This window comes from Trypanosoma cruzi, genomic scaffold, assembly GCF_000209065.1.
Source record: "Trypanosoma cruzi strain CL Brener 1047053516723 genomic scaffold, whole genome shotgun sequence".
NCBI lineage: Eukaryota > Euglenozoa > Kinetoplastea > Trypanosomatida > Trypanosomatidae > Trypanosoma > Trypanosoma cruzi.
The window spans coordinates 224228-237117 of NW_001849576.1; the positions used below are offsets into that span (position 1 = coordinate 224228).

Here is a 12890-nt window from a genome sequence, read left to right on the forward strand (position 1 = left end):
TCCCACCGTCACGCCGCGGGTCAACACTCTCCTCCACCCACCACCATTGCCGCACAGGAGACCGCAGTGACATCGCAGAGTCAGCACCACAATGCGCACCGCGCCATCGTACAGTGAACAATGGGCGAGACGCAGCCATGCATCGCCCCGCTACATTTTCCCACCACTCAAGTGTTGCGTGCCCGCACAAAGTAGCAAACACAATTAGAGCGCACACAAATCCAATCAACACCCTCACTCGCTGAAGCACATTATTCGCATGGAGTGACAACATTTGGGGACACACCAGCAGTGGCAGGCTGCATGGAATTTCCCTGCCAGCACCGCAAAGAGACACAGCAACTCTGCGGAGTCAAAGTGGCAACCTCTCGTTGTTGCCCGCGGTTCACATGGCAGGAAGAATTCCACGCACGCATAGCTCCGGACACCTCGCTGTTTGAGTGCACACCAACAGAACATGTGAAAAAAACAACTGCGCGCAAGATGGCATTTAAATACGTGAAAAGGTCGGCCTGTTTTCTCCGATGACGTCGGCAAGCAGTTCCGCACAATCCAATCAAAGTGGCACTCCGAACAGAATGGCGTCCGTCAATCAATAAAAAAATGCGACACTGAAAAGGAGCAGAGAAGAGTTGGCGCATGCGATTGCCAGTGACGACCGTGAGCAACCCGCCAGCACCAACTGAGGTGCCGAGCAGCACGCTTGTGCAGAACTGGCCGTCAGGCAGAGAGGACAAATAAAACAGGAGGGCAGCAAACCCTCTCGTTCAGTGTCACCTGACCACGACACCAGAATCAAAATACCATGGACGACAAGAGCGGCAACGCCTTCTCCAAAACATCTTGTCAAGAAGCCGCAGGACCTCAGGAAGATAAGAAGGCAGCGGCAGCCACAGCGGAGGAGGCAATAAAACGGCTGGCAAGCACCTTCACGTCGACGCGCACACCACATCCGAGTGGGCCGGGAGCACAGACCGAACCGCGCGGAAACACACGCATCAAATCCGCAAAACAAAGTCGCGTTGAATCGACAGGAACTCCCCGCCCAAAACAAATTTAAAAAGTAGCGTTTTTCAAGGGGGAATCCGCTTTTCCGACGACGGCACGGACGCCTCGCAGGAATTTCTTGCAAATCTCCCTTCGCAGGTCCGCAAGAAAACGCAGCGGAATAAAAAGAGAGCGCAACAACGCAATAAAAATAATCTTCCCAACCGACCAGGTGGCAGGCCGCCCTCGCACAAGTGGACAAAACACAACTTAGCTCCGATCTTGCGGTGGTGGTCGTCTCGCAACATTTTTCTCCTTCTCGTCGCAGTGCACATCCCCTCTCACAAATCATTTGTTCGGGACATGTTCTTGCGGCCAAACATCGCGCTGCTCGATCCCGCGGCATAGTCCTCGGCGCAGAAGTGAGGGGAGGAAGAGGGACCGCAGAAGGTGCGAGCAAATCCGAATTCGGTGGCGGTCGCTGCAGTGAAGATTGACGTCCCACGCGGTGTCCCTTTTCTGGGTCCGGTCCTCACCGCGCCATGCGCTCAGCGTGCGGTGCGCCGGCCGCTCCCAGCCCCGTTCGTTGGCTGCATCAGGGATGCCGCCATCCGGAGACGGGCATAAGGACGTTGCATCCAACAAAACCCTCAGAGGCACCCACTGGGCCAACGACGACCGTCACTGCGGGATGTGCGGGCCTTCCGCCGCCCACCTCAAATCGCACTTCTACGCCTCCTCGAGCAGCAGCAGCAGCATAAATACACCGGTCCACTAGAGGCCGTCACCAGCCATTGCAAGAAGAGCACTGTGCCCCGGTGCTATGAAACCCAAACTGCATTGACGGGCCACTTCGGAAAATCCTGTCGCATCCTCCCCCATTATGCGGAAACACATCCGTCGTGCATGTGTCCACCGCAGCCAAACGAATCTGGTCCAAATACCATCCAAATCAAACTCCCCTTTCCTCAAGCCATTCCTTCATTCCATACGCCCTGACCCTCATCCGCACGTGTCCACTCACACAAGCCGCCATAGACAGATGGCAGCCGCCCAACGCTCCGGAAAAACACGCCCAGCACGCACGCGCATAACAAATGACATGCGCCAACGCACGGCACAACGGCGGAGAAGCGCACGCCGAAAGGATGCGGCCATCCACAGCAGTCGCAGCCCACCGCGCGCATCACACCCGCAGGAAGAGTGACTCGCGGTGCGCGCTCCCTCTCTCCTCCTTCCCTTCATGCCCACGGAGGAAGCAGCAGCCACCCGCAACTGCCAGCAAGCGCTGTAAAAGAAGCATACAAATCCACTGCAATGTGAATTTTGTGCGTGCATGTGGTTGTGTGTGTGCCTGCGGACACACGAGGCAAAGAAGTAAAAACAGAAGCAGAGCATGTGAAGGGACGCACAAACAAAAATGTACGGCGGAGGTGCATGGCAGAAATAAAGATAAAAAGACTGCTCAGGCTCATGATATTGCACTGCAGACAAAACAGCGGCAATTCATTAAAAATTAAATGAAAATAAATGAATAAAAACTCATCTTCACCTTTCCACACCTCACACTTTCGAAAGAAAAAAAGAAAAAAAAAGAAAAAAAAAGAAAAACACACACAAAAAAGGCACCCAACTGCCGTGCTGCTCCAGAAATTGTCTGCATATATTTTGTCCGCAAAAAAAATTAAAAAGATATTTAAATGTCTTTCAACCGTCCGACCCTCTGTGTGTCCGCACATCGTTTATATTTCATGGGGTCATCTGCGTGTTGCTGCTCCCCTCAGCCCTCCCATCGGCGCGTGAGTGCGGCCCGCAGAGCACAGTCACTCGTGTGTGTGGGGGGACTGAGAGAAGCACGCAGACATGACGGGAGTCGCGTCACTCCATCGGGAGAGTGAGCGCAGCAAAGGAAAAAAGAAATCTTAAAAACACGGCGGCAGGGTGTGGCTGTGTGTGTGGCGCTGCGGGTGTCTGCCCGCCCTGACCGCAAAGAAAAAAAACAAGAGGGAAAGAAATGTGTGCTCCGCCCCACAGGCCCTCGTCGCACGCCCACACGTCACGGCTCCCTCAGCGCGCCGTTCGTCGCGGCCCCTCCTCATGCGTGCAGCAGGCGAGGCGCACAGGGCCGTCGTCATGAGCGTGTCGGTGGGTGTGCGAGTGGAGCAGTTGGGCGGGAAACACACGGCACCCCTCACAGGAAGAGTGCAGCAGAAACAATTAAAAGAGGGAAGAGTAGAAAAGAAAAAACGTCCATAGTGATTGCCCCTAAAAGCAAAAAAAAAAAAAAATGAAAATCACAAACACATAAAAATGGAAAAAGAATTTTAAAACAAGAAAAGAAGCAAACATTAAAAAAATTACAAAAAGAATTTGAAATACGCAAAAACAATTAAAAAAACAAAATAAAAAGCCGAAGCGTGGGACGACCAGCGCACACACTCTCATTGCTCCAGTAAAGCAAAAAAAACACAGAGGGAGAGAGAGAAGGACGAGTGTGTGTGCGGGCGGTGCATGGCTCTCTCTCCCTCACTCTCACGCGGCCACCACCGCAGCAGCAGCCGCACACGCAACAAGAAGAAGAAGCAAAAGAGGGGAGGTGGTGTGGGAGACCGCGGTGCTGCCGTCACTGTCGCCAGGCGTCGTATCAGTTTTTATACCTGCAACTTGGACCGGTGTTTCCTTCGGATTATTATCCTTATTTTCATCTTTTTTTTCATTTGTGCCTGCAACATCGGATTCCGGTGCATTGTTCGGAACTTTTTCTCCAGTGCCCTTGTCCGTTTCGTTGTCATCATCATTATCGCTGGCAACTGGGGGTGTTGGTGCGGCTGATTCGGCTTCACTGGTAGATGTTTCCTCCTGATCGGTGTCTGTGATTGTGTCAGTGTCCCCTTCTCTCGAATCGTTTGTTGGCCTCGTGCTTACTGGGCGTTCCTCTGATTTTGGTGCCGGCACATCATCTGCATTGGTGGGTTGTCCTCCCATTGGCGAGGATGGTGGTCCTTTTGTTGGTTTTGCTGGTAGATCTGCCAGAGGTGCCTCTTCCGGTGTTTCTCCCAAGTCTCCTTCCTTTCCCAGTGCTTCTGGAACCGATACTTTCACTGAATTGTCCGTAGCTGGCGGCGGTTGGGTTTGCCTTTTTGGGCATTTGACTTCATCTGGTTCTGCAGCGTACTCTTTGCAAACACCCTCAACATTAGAGAATTCAGTTTTCTTGAACAGCTTAGGGTAAAGATCCTTACAAAGTTCATGCATGGCATGATGTAAACAACAATTCACGGCCAAATCCTTCAAACTCAAATTTGTTTCTTTAGAATATTCCGCCTCGCATTCGTTCTTCAGCAGTTCATGCCACCTTGGGATCAAATTCTCACGCCAAAAACTTTGCACACTGTTGGCATCAGGCATCGACGATACCACCACCGCCGCACCGCACCACAGCACGCAGAGGGCACACACCAGCAGCACACGGCCAGTCATCATCATCGCCATCACTCCTGTCACTTGCGTGCAGCCTTCAGCACAAACTAACTCCCCGTCAACGCAGAGGTAAAGCAAAAGGAGAGCGACGGCAGTTACACCACGCACAGCCACCGCACAGTCACGAATGGCAGCAGCGGCAGCGCACACACACCATGAGACAGTTGAAAACAGTGAAAGGCAAAAACGCATACAACGCCCCTCAGCAAGTAAACAGAGAAAGCACACGAAGCAATTAAAAACAAAACACAGTAAACAAACAGCAATACAGTAAAAGATGTAAAAACACACAAAAAACAAGGGGCTGCACAAAATGGCTCCAGTGTGCATGCACCAGCACACAGACATGCGTCCACGCAAACAGTTGTATGCGTGTCGTGCATATGGGTGTGTCTGCGATGCGTTCAACGTGACGGATACAGGTAGCGGCAATACATAGCACACAGCAGGGCAGAGGAAGCAAGTAAAGCAAAACACAATCATTATTTTCTCTCATTTATTAAGTACATCGGACCACAGTAGACGCACACAAGTCCCCGCGGTTGAGTGTTGGCACGCACAGCCCGCATAAAATTCTTCAGTCCAGAGTGGTGTACGCCAGCGCGGATACGGCGAGCAGCAGCGGGGCACACACCCACGCAGAGCTGCTGAGGCTGCCGTCGATTTCACGAAGACGTGACGGTACGCGGGTGGTCGTCGTCGTTGGCACCTCTGTAGTTGTAGTACTTGGTGCCACTGGCGCAGTGGTGGTCGTGGTGGTTGTGGTTGGTGCCTTTGTTGTAGTTGTGGTCGTCTTTGTCGTAGTTGGTGCATTTGATTCCTTGTGTTGTTCATTTAAAGTGTTAGTGTTCGTATTTTCAGTCTCTTCCTTAGTGGATTGCCCATGATCTTGATCTTTTGTATTATTGGAACTACTTTCTGACTCTGCCGTTCCGGTTGCTTTAGCCGTTTCCTGTGACGTATGAGTCGCCGTACTTGGTTTCTGTTCCTCTTTCTCTTCCTCCTCCTCTCCTCTAGGTGGCAAAGGAGAAGCTTCTCTCTGTTGATCCGTCGCCTCACTTACTTCCCTTTTCTCATTTCCTTTTGCACCAGAACTATCTTTTTCAGCTTTACCTCCGCTCTCAGTCACGCACACGGACGGACAGCAGCACAGGGCGAGCACCAACGGGGCGCACAGCAGACGGCACGTCATCATCGTGAGTGTGGTCCTTCAGTGGTGTGGAACTGATCTGCACAGTGAGGGACATGGAGAGCAACAGGGGAGACGAGAGGTGCGGCAGACACACACAGAGGGCACACCACATGAGGAGAGGGCAGCAGCCAGGCATGCACCGTACGCCGCACACCACGCACAACACACACTCCATTCCATGGCAGCAGGCGCACACACACAGCCCTGCCGCAGCACCAACACACAGATGGAAGAGGGAGAAGCAAACAGGAGCGGCACACAAGGCTCCACCGCATGCACACACGGCGAGAGCGGTCCGTCGTGTCTGCACCCCTCACGGAGGGTACGCACACACACAAGAAGGTGCAGCGCACACAGCAACACAACAGCAAAGTAACAATAAAAAAATGAAAAAGATCCCCGCACACCACGTGGATTGTTGGTCCACGGGAAGTGCAGCCAATATTCATCACAAAAACAATTCAGTTGCCTTCGGCCTTCGTTCATATTCAGAGCACACCACTTAATGCAGTTCTGGGCACCGCAGCAGCAGCCGCACACGCAACAATAAGATGCAAAGGATGGGAAGTGGTGTGGGAGACCGCGGTGCTGTATCTGTCGGCGGTGGTCGTTGTTCCTTTTTCATTGTTGGTGAATGATGTTGTCCTGAATTCTTCCGGTTGCTTGGCTGCAAATGATGTGGGAGGACAACTGGTGTCCTGACACTCCGTTGATGCCTTCCCTGTCCCGGCGATTCCTGTGCTCGCTGGTGGTGTGGGTGGGTCGCTGACAGGGCTGCCAGCACCATCTGACTGAAATTGTTCTGCCGTGTTCTCGTCCCCAGTCCCACTGCACCAGCTGCTGGGGGCAGTGCAGCAGTCATGCAAGAAGCACCAGCAATGGGCTGGGGTGCCGGCTGCATCAATCAATCAATGGGTGTGCCCGCAATCGATAAGAACTTGCATCGACAGGGACGTCTGCACCGACGCTCGGGGATGGAAAACAAAGACGCCAAGCGGAACAGTGCATGCCATCCCGGAAAATCCGCAAGGCGTATTGGCGCGGGCTGTGTTTTGGTCTCACGGCGACGGAAATGAATGACGACGCGAGTGACTTCCTCGTCGTACGTCCCCTCCTGCCAATCCTCGCAGTAAACCCATTGCCCGAGTACATTGGATTCCGCCTGAGAAGCCAATTAAAAATGTTCTTTCCTCTAGATGTATTGTACTCGTAACTGGCCACAGTCGCCCGCAATGCCTCCAGCGGATACACCTGCGATGCACGGTCAACACAATCCACATCCACTCGTTGTGCACCATCCAACACCATCTTTTCCTTGGAGCTATGAACAACACCGGGCACACACTCCTTTTAGGCCGTCCACGGCATGCGCCTGCGGTGAGAATCCGGAGAAAGTCCCATTCCTTTTGTGCACAAAGTCATGGAGCTGCCGCCGTTAAGCGCGTCCCGGCGAGGGCAACAAAATCCCGCCGCAGCACTCACGAATGCCCACCCGTTGCCTCCTGTGCCAAAAAAAAAATAGACAATGGAGGGAAAAGCGTGCACAAATGCCCTGGCAAGAAAAGTCAGCACCAGTGGATGAACGCTGAAGCCGTGTGTGCATGCGGCGGAGCCTTGTGTGCCGCTCCTGTTTGCTTCTCCCTCTTCCATCTTTGTGTTGGTGTTGCGGCAGGGCTGTGTGTGTGCGTACATTTTTTGCCTTCTCACTGATTCCAACTGCCTCATGTTGTGTGCTGCTTCTGGGGTGCTCCCATTTGTCACTTGTTGCTTTGGCGTGACTGTTGTAGCGGCCGTGTCTTCTTCTTTTTGCTCTCACTCTGCGTTGACGGTTTGTTAGTTTGTGCTGAAGGCTACACGCAAGTGACAGGAGTGATGGCGATGATGATGACTGGCCGTGTGCTGCTGGTGTGTGCCCTCTGCGTGCTGTGGTGCGGTTTTTCTGGAATTGCGGCCGATGGTGCTGGCGGTGTTCCTGATGGCAGTGCGGTTGAGTATTTGGTTGTGGAGTGGCGCTCTCAGCTGCGGAGGAATTGCGCGGAGGAAGTCAGCAGGAGGACAGGAGGCCGTGCGAATGCGTCCGCCGTTGAGGAATGCATGCGTCAGAGGATGGACGGTGTTCTTGCCGTTGTGGATGGCCGTCGTCGTTGGAGGCGTCAACGTCCTGCCGTTGCTGCTGCTGCTGCTGAGAACGCTGATGAGCTTGGCAAGGAGAACACCTCCAGTGAAAGGAAAGTTTTGTCGGGAGGTAATGGGTCGGGGTCTGAAGATGCGCACGTACGAGGGGGGGATTTACATTCTGAATCACGTGACGGTGTTGTACGACCAGAAGGTGCAACATCGGAGGAATTGAATGTGAACTCCAATTCTCACACGGAGGCGTTGCCCACAAAGGAAATAAGGCAGGTCATCCCCGAAAGTATTTCACCTGTAAGTTCACCAGACAGTAAAGAAGTGGAAGAAGATACCGCAGGTAAGGATGATAAAACGCAGGAAATATTAGTTAGCGGTGAACAGCAGGCACTCCAGTCATCTTCTTCTCTAGGAGGGAATTCTCCTGCTAGCGACCAGGGGGCGGAACTCACTGCGGCAGAGAATCCCCAAAATGATAAGAAAGGGGAAGCGGAAAAAGAAAAAAACCTTTCGGACAAAAACGTACCAACAGGAATTAATCCATCTGCCACAAATTCTAATGACAATGCACCAACTAAACTTCAAGCGGAAACACTCTACCGTCACCTCCCAATGCGAATTTTTCTGCCACACATCACACCGACGAGGGTGCTGCGAAGAAGATTCTGGACGCCACTTCTCTTTCTGTTGCCGCAGTGACAGAAGAAAATCCCACACTTCGACACACGACGGATCGTCCCATACAAACAACACAAGTTGAAGCCACCTTTGCCAAACCCGAAAATAACGCGGCACCGCGCGACAGTAACAGCAGTACTCAAATCTCCAAGGGTGCAAGCAGCACTTCCAATGAAAGCGTGACACAAAACGCTGTGGATAAAGAAGTTGAAACAACGCCGGATGGCACAAACAACACAGCGTCTGAAAGCAACAATTCCACAAAAGCACCAGACAACGTCACTAATAAGATAAACACGGTGACTCTCACCGACAGCGACGGCAGCACCGAGGTCTCCCACACCACGTACCCTCTTTTGCTTCTTCTTGTCGTTGCGTGTGCGGCTGCTGCTGCGGTGGTGGCTGCGTGAGAGTGAGGGAGAGAGAGCCATGCACCGCCCGCACACACACTCTTCCTTCACTCTCTCTGTGTGTGTGTCCCCTTGCATGGACTCTCGCCCTCACCCCACCCCACGAGGCACACACATAATGTGCCCATTGTATATATGCATGCACGCCCATGCAGGCCCGTTGGTGCTCTCTTTTGCACCACACGCACCGCTGCCGTCCTGCCTGGCTGCATGGGCGGAGCACCGTAACTGTTTATTATTATTATTATTATTATTTGTAATTTTTTTAACTTGCTTTTGCTATGAGCGTTTATCTATTTCTTACTAACTCATTCCTTTTTTTTTTGCATATTTAAATTTATTTTCCTGTTTTCTTCTTTTCTTTTTTTAAAAAAAAATTTATCTGTTCTTTTTTTTTCTAATCTTTTTTTTTTCCAATCTTTAATCCCCTCATCCCTTCTTTTTTTCCTTTTGGGGCAATCACTGTGGAATTTCTTTTTTCTTTTCTACTCTTCCCTCTTTAATTGTTTCTGCTGCACTCCTCCTGTGAGGGGTGCCGTGTGTTTCCGCCCAACTGCTCCACTCGCACACCCACCGACACGCTCATGACGACGGCCCTGTGCGCCTCGCCTGCCGCACGCATGAGGAGGGGCCGCGACGAACGGCGCGCTGAGGGAGCCGTGACGTGTGGGCGTGCGACGAGGGCCTGTGGGGCGGAGCACACATTTCTTCCCCTCTTGTTTTGTTTTCGTGTGCATTTCACGCGCCGGCAGTCCCTTCGCTGTCGGCCTCGTGAGCATTTCTCTCCCCTCCGATGATTTTTTTCTTTTGCTGCGCTCACTCTCCCGATGGAGTGACGCGACTCCCGTCATGTCTGCGCGCTTCTCTCAGTCCCCCCACACACGAGTGACTGTGCTCTGCGGGCCGCACTCACGCGCCGATGGGAGGGCTGAGGGGAGCAGCAACACGCGGATGACCCCATGAAATATAAACGATGTGCGGACACACAGAGGGTCGGACGGCTGAAAGGCATTTAAATATCTTTTTAATTTTTTTTTTACGGGCAAAATTTGCAAACAGTTTGGTGTGGCCACACGGCAGCGAGCTGTCTTTTGTTAATTTGTGTGGAACAGTAATGGACGATTTCTTTTTATTTATAATTATTTTGTGTGATGGGGTTTGTGTAAGACGAAGGGGAAGGTTTCTTTTTTTGTTTTGGATAATTTTTGTGTGAATTGCCGCTGATTGGGCTGCGGTGCAATCGTGAGTTTGAGTGGTCTTCTTCTTGTTGTTTCCGCCACGCGTCTTCGCTGTACATTTTTTTGTGCGTCTCTCCACACACTCTGCTTCCTTTTTTCTACTTCTTTGCTTTGTGTTTCTGCAGGCACACACAACCACACACACACAAGATGCACATTGCAGTGGATTTGAATGCTTCTTTTGCAGTGCATGCTGGCGGTTGCGTGTGGCGGCTGTTGTCCTTCTTTGTGGCCATGAGGAGGAGGGAGAGGGAGTGCGCAGCCCGCGTCTCCTTTCCTGCGGGTGTGGAGCACCGCGTGTGGCTGCGTTGAGTTGGGCTCCGTGTCCCATTGAGGGCGGGATGGCTGGAAATTTTGTTGCCGCGTCATGGATGGATGAGGGTTTGCTTGCGCGTGTGGCTGGTGTGGTGGGTGCTCGTCCGTGTGCGTGACGGCTGCTGGGAGTGCTGGAGATGTATCTGGTGATGCGGATGCGGTGGTTGTGCCGGTGGATGTGTCGTGTGCTCCGAGTGACGGCAGCCTGAGCCATCGCGTGCGTGTGTGTGGAAGAAGTGTTCTGCTGCCGGTGCTGAGGCTCAGCATGAGAATTATGCTTTCAGTGGCTTTGATGTGCGCATGCATGGCAGGAATGGTGAGCTGGGTGCTGTGTGTCATGTGGCCAATGCGGTGCACACATGTAGCAACTGTGCTGCCAGCTGTGCAAGGAAAGAGGAAGGGGCCACCGTTGCCTCCACGATGAATGTGATGGCACATAAATACGCCGGCCCTTATGAATTGTGGTGGCGTCAATTTCCCTCGATGGAACCATCCATCCGCCTGCACGGAGCAGCGATGCTGACCGGACGGCATCTGTCGGTTGCCGCCACCCCGTGAAGGGAAGGATGACACAAAATCTGGTGGGACAACTGCGCCGCAAGTTAATGCTGAGCCGTCACGTCAGAACGAGGATTGACGACAGTCTGCGGCGGCTGACGGACCCAACACCGTCGATCCGAGTCCCGCACCCAACACGGCGACCAACACGTCCGAGACGAGGCCTGAGTTTGCCGCCAATCCGAACGAAGTGATGGTCCCGAATGCATCCACGAAGAGGCCTTCCTTTGCCAACGGTCCGAGAATATCAGTGGCGTCGAATGCATCCGGGATCATGTCTGTTAATTATGGCGGCAGGGAACACGTTGCCGCGGATAACACGGACGAGGTGAGTGAGCACGACGCCACTGGACACAAATCTCTCGTTTTAGAAAATGGCGTTGCAGGCAGTGGATTTGTTGCTGAGGGTGATGCGGACGGATTGAGTCAACGCAATGCCTGTGGACGCGATAACAAACCCCAATGACGAGAATTCACCGCGCAGTATTCCGTTATCGGTGTGAGTCTACACGACTGCGTTGCCCTGCGCAACGACGCGAAATGGACACTGCGCGAGTTGACTGTTGACGGCACTGTGCGTGTGTGCGTGTATTGGGCGTTGCTGCTTCTTCTGGGATTGTGTGGAGTTGTGACGGTCTTGTGAGCCGAAGAGTGTGGAATTGCGGCTCCTCATGGAGAACATGTGCCTCGTTGCATGCGTGTTTTCTTTTGTTATTTACGTTTTGATGTTTGTTTTGTTGTTTTCCTGGAATAATGAGTGTCGTTGCTGTTCCTTTATTCAATGGTCGGTTGCTGCACACCCTCATGTGTGACGTGCTCATCCCTCTTGTTTGCTTTTTTTTGCCCACACGCGGTGCCGGCCTCATTGCTGTGCGTCCCACGGACTGCACGAAAGGAGGATTGGAGGAACAGGCCGGATGCCGCAATGAAATGTGAGGGATGTTGTGTGGGCTGGTGGAACAATAACGTGGTTTTCTTCTTTTTATTGCTGCAGGCATTATGAACATACAGAAGCACATGGTCGTTTTTTGCTGCTTGGCACATGAAATAACAGTCCTGCCGAGGGAATTTTATTTATTTATTTTTTTTGGAGTCCCGCTGGAATCTAAACCTCGGTTGTTGTTTTTCTGTTTGTTTGCTGCGGGGCGTTGTGTGTTTTTGCCCTTTCACTGTTTCCAACTGCCTCATGGTGTGTGTGCGCTGCCGTTGCTGGGCTGCTGCCATTTGTGACTGTGGGGTGGCTGTGTGCAGTGTAGCGGCAGTGTCTCCCCTTTTGTTTTTGCTCTGCGTTGACGGGGAGTTAGTTTGTGCTGAAGGCTGCACGCAAGTGACAGGAGTGATGGCGATGATGATGACTGGCCGTGTGCTGCTGGTGTGTGCCCTCTGCGTGCTGTGGTGCGGTTTTTCTGGAATTGCGGCCGATGGTGCTGGCGGTGTTCCTGATGGCAGTGCGGTTGAGTATTTGGTTGTGGAGTGGCGCTCTCAGCTGCGGAGGAATTGCGCGGAGGAAGTCAGCAGGAGGACAGGAGGCCGTGCGAATGCGTCCGCCGTTGAGGAATGCATGCGTCAGAGGATGGACGGTGTTCTTGCCGTTGTGGATGGCCGTCGTCGTTGGAGGCGTCAACGTCCTGCCGTTGCTGCTGCTGCTGCTGAGAACGCTGATGAGCTTGGCAAGGAGAACACCTCCAGTGAAAGGAAAGTTTTGTCGGGAGGTAATGGGTCGGGGTCTGAAGATGCGCACGTACGAGGGGGGGATTTACATTCTGAATCACGTGACGGTGTTGTACGACCAGAAGGTGCAACATCGGAGGAATTGAATGTGAACTCCAATTCTCACACGGAGGCGTTGCCCACAAAGGAAATAAGGCAGGTCATCCCCGAAAGTATTTCACCTGTAAGTTC

At 52.7% G+C, this 12890-nt stretch overlaps 3 protein-coding genes and 2 pseudogenes across 3 annotated transcripts, besides 15 other annotated features; 2 read left to right on the top strand and 3 right to left on the bottom strand.

Moving 5' to 3' along the window:
- Window positions 1–3275: part of a sequence feature (areas not merged during assembly with more than two copies in the genome that could not be assigned to a particular haplotype) that runs on past the window's edge.
- Window positions 2562–2598: a microsatellite.
- Window positions 3255–3396: a sequence feature (A-rich).
- Window positions 3276–3453: a sequence feature (areas merged during assembly that could not be assigned to a particular haplotype. This can correspond to areas where the two haplotypes were merged or to regions with more than two copies in the genome that were merged during assembly.).
- Window positions 3454–3774: a sequence feature (areas merged during assembly that could not be assigned to a particular haplotype. This can correspond to areas where the two haplotypes were merged or to regions with more than two copies in the genome that were merged during assembly.).
- Tc00.1047053510359.650 (mucin-associated surface protein (MASP), putative) lies at window positions 3520–4479 on the bottom strand (the record flags this gene model as incomplete). Its single annotated transcript, XM_816677.1, has 1 exon — window positions 3520–4479. One exon carries the CDS (start codon window positions 4477–4479, stop codon window positions 3520–3522), a length of 960 nt encoding a protein of 319 aa, XP_821770.1.
- Window positions 3775–3926: a sequence feature (areas not merged during assembly with more than two copies in the genome that could not be assigned to a particular haplotype).
- Window positions 3927–4318: a sequence feature (heterozygous, non-Esmeraldo-like haplotype).
- Window positions 4319–4828: a sequence feature (areas merged during assembly that could not be assigned to a particular haplotype. This can correspond to areas where the two haplotypes were merged or to regions with more than two copies in the genome that were merged during assembly.).
- Window positions 4829–5032: a sequence feature (areas merged during assembly that could not be assigned to a particular haplotype. This can correspond to areas where the two haplotypes were merged or to regions with more than two copies in the genome that were merged during assembly.).
- Window positions 5033–12890: a sequence feature (areas not merged during assembly with more than two copies in the genome that could not be assigned to a particular haplotype).
- Tc00.1047053510359.660 (mucin TcMUCII, putative) lies at window positions 5045–5662 on the bottom strand (the record flags this gene model as incomplete). The annotated part of the gene is made up of 1 exon (XM_816678.1): window positions 5045–5662. One exon carries the CDS (start codon window positions 5660–5662, stop codon window positions 5045–5047), a length of 618 nt encoding a protein of 205 aa, XP_821771.1.
- Window positions 5157–5274: a microsatellite.
- Tc00.1047053510359.671 lies at window positions 6437–7135 on the bottom strand (annotated as a pseudogene).
- Window positions 7532–8878, top strand: Tc00.1047053510359.680 (annotated as a pseudogene).
- Window positions 9110–9132: a microsatellite.
- Window positions 9186–9329: a sequence feature (T-rich).
- Window positions 9888–9916: a sequence feature (AT_rich).
- Window positions 12055–12077: a sequence feature (AT_rich).
- Tc00.1047053510359.690 (mucin-associated surface protein (MASP), putative) lies at window positions 12328–12890 on the top strand (the record flags this gene model as incomplete). The annotated part of the gene is made up of 1 exon (XM_816679.1): window positions 12328–12890. A coding segment is annotated over one exon (563 nt), but the record flags the coding sequence as incomplete, so codon positions are not given.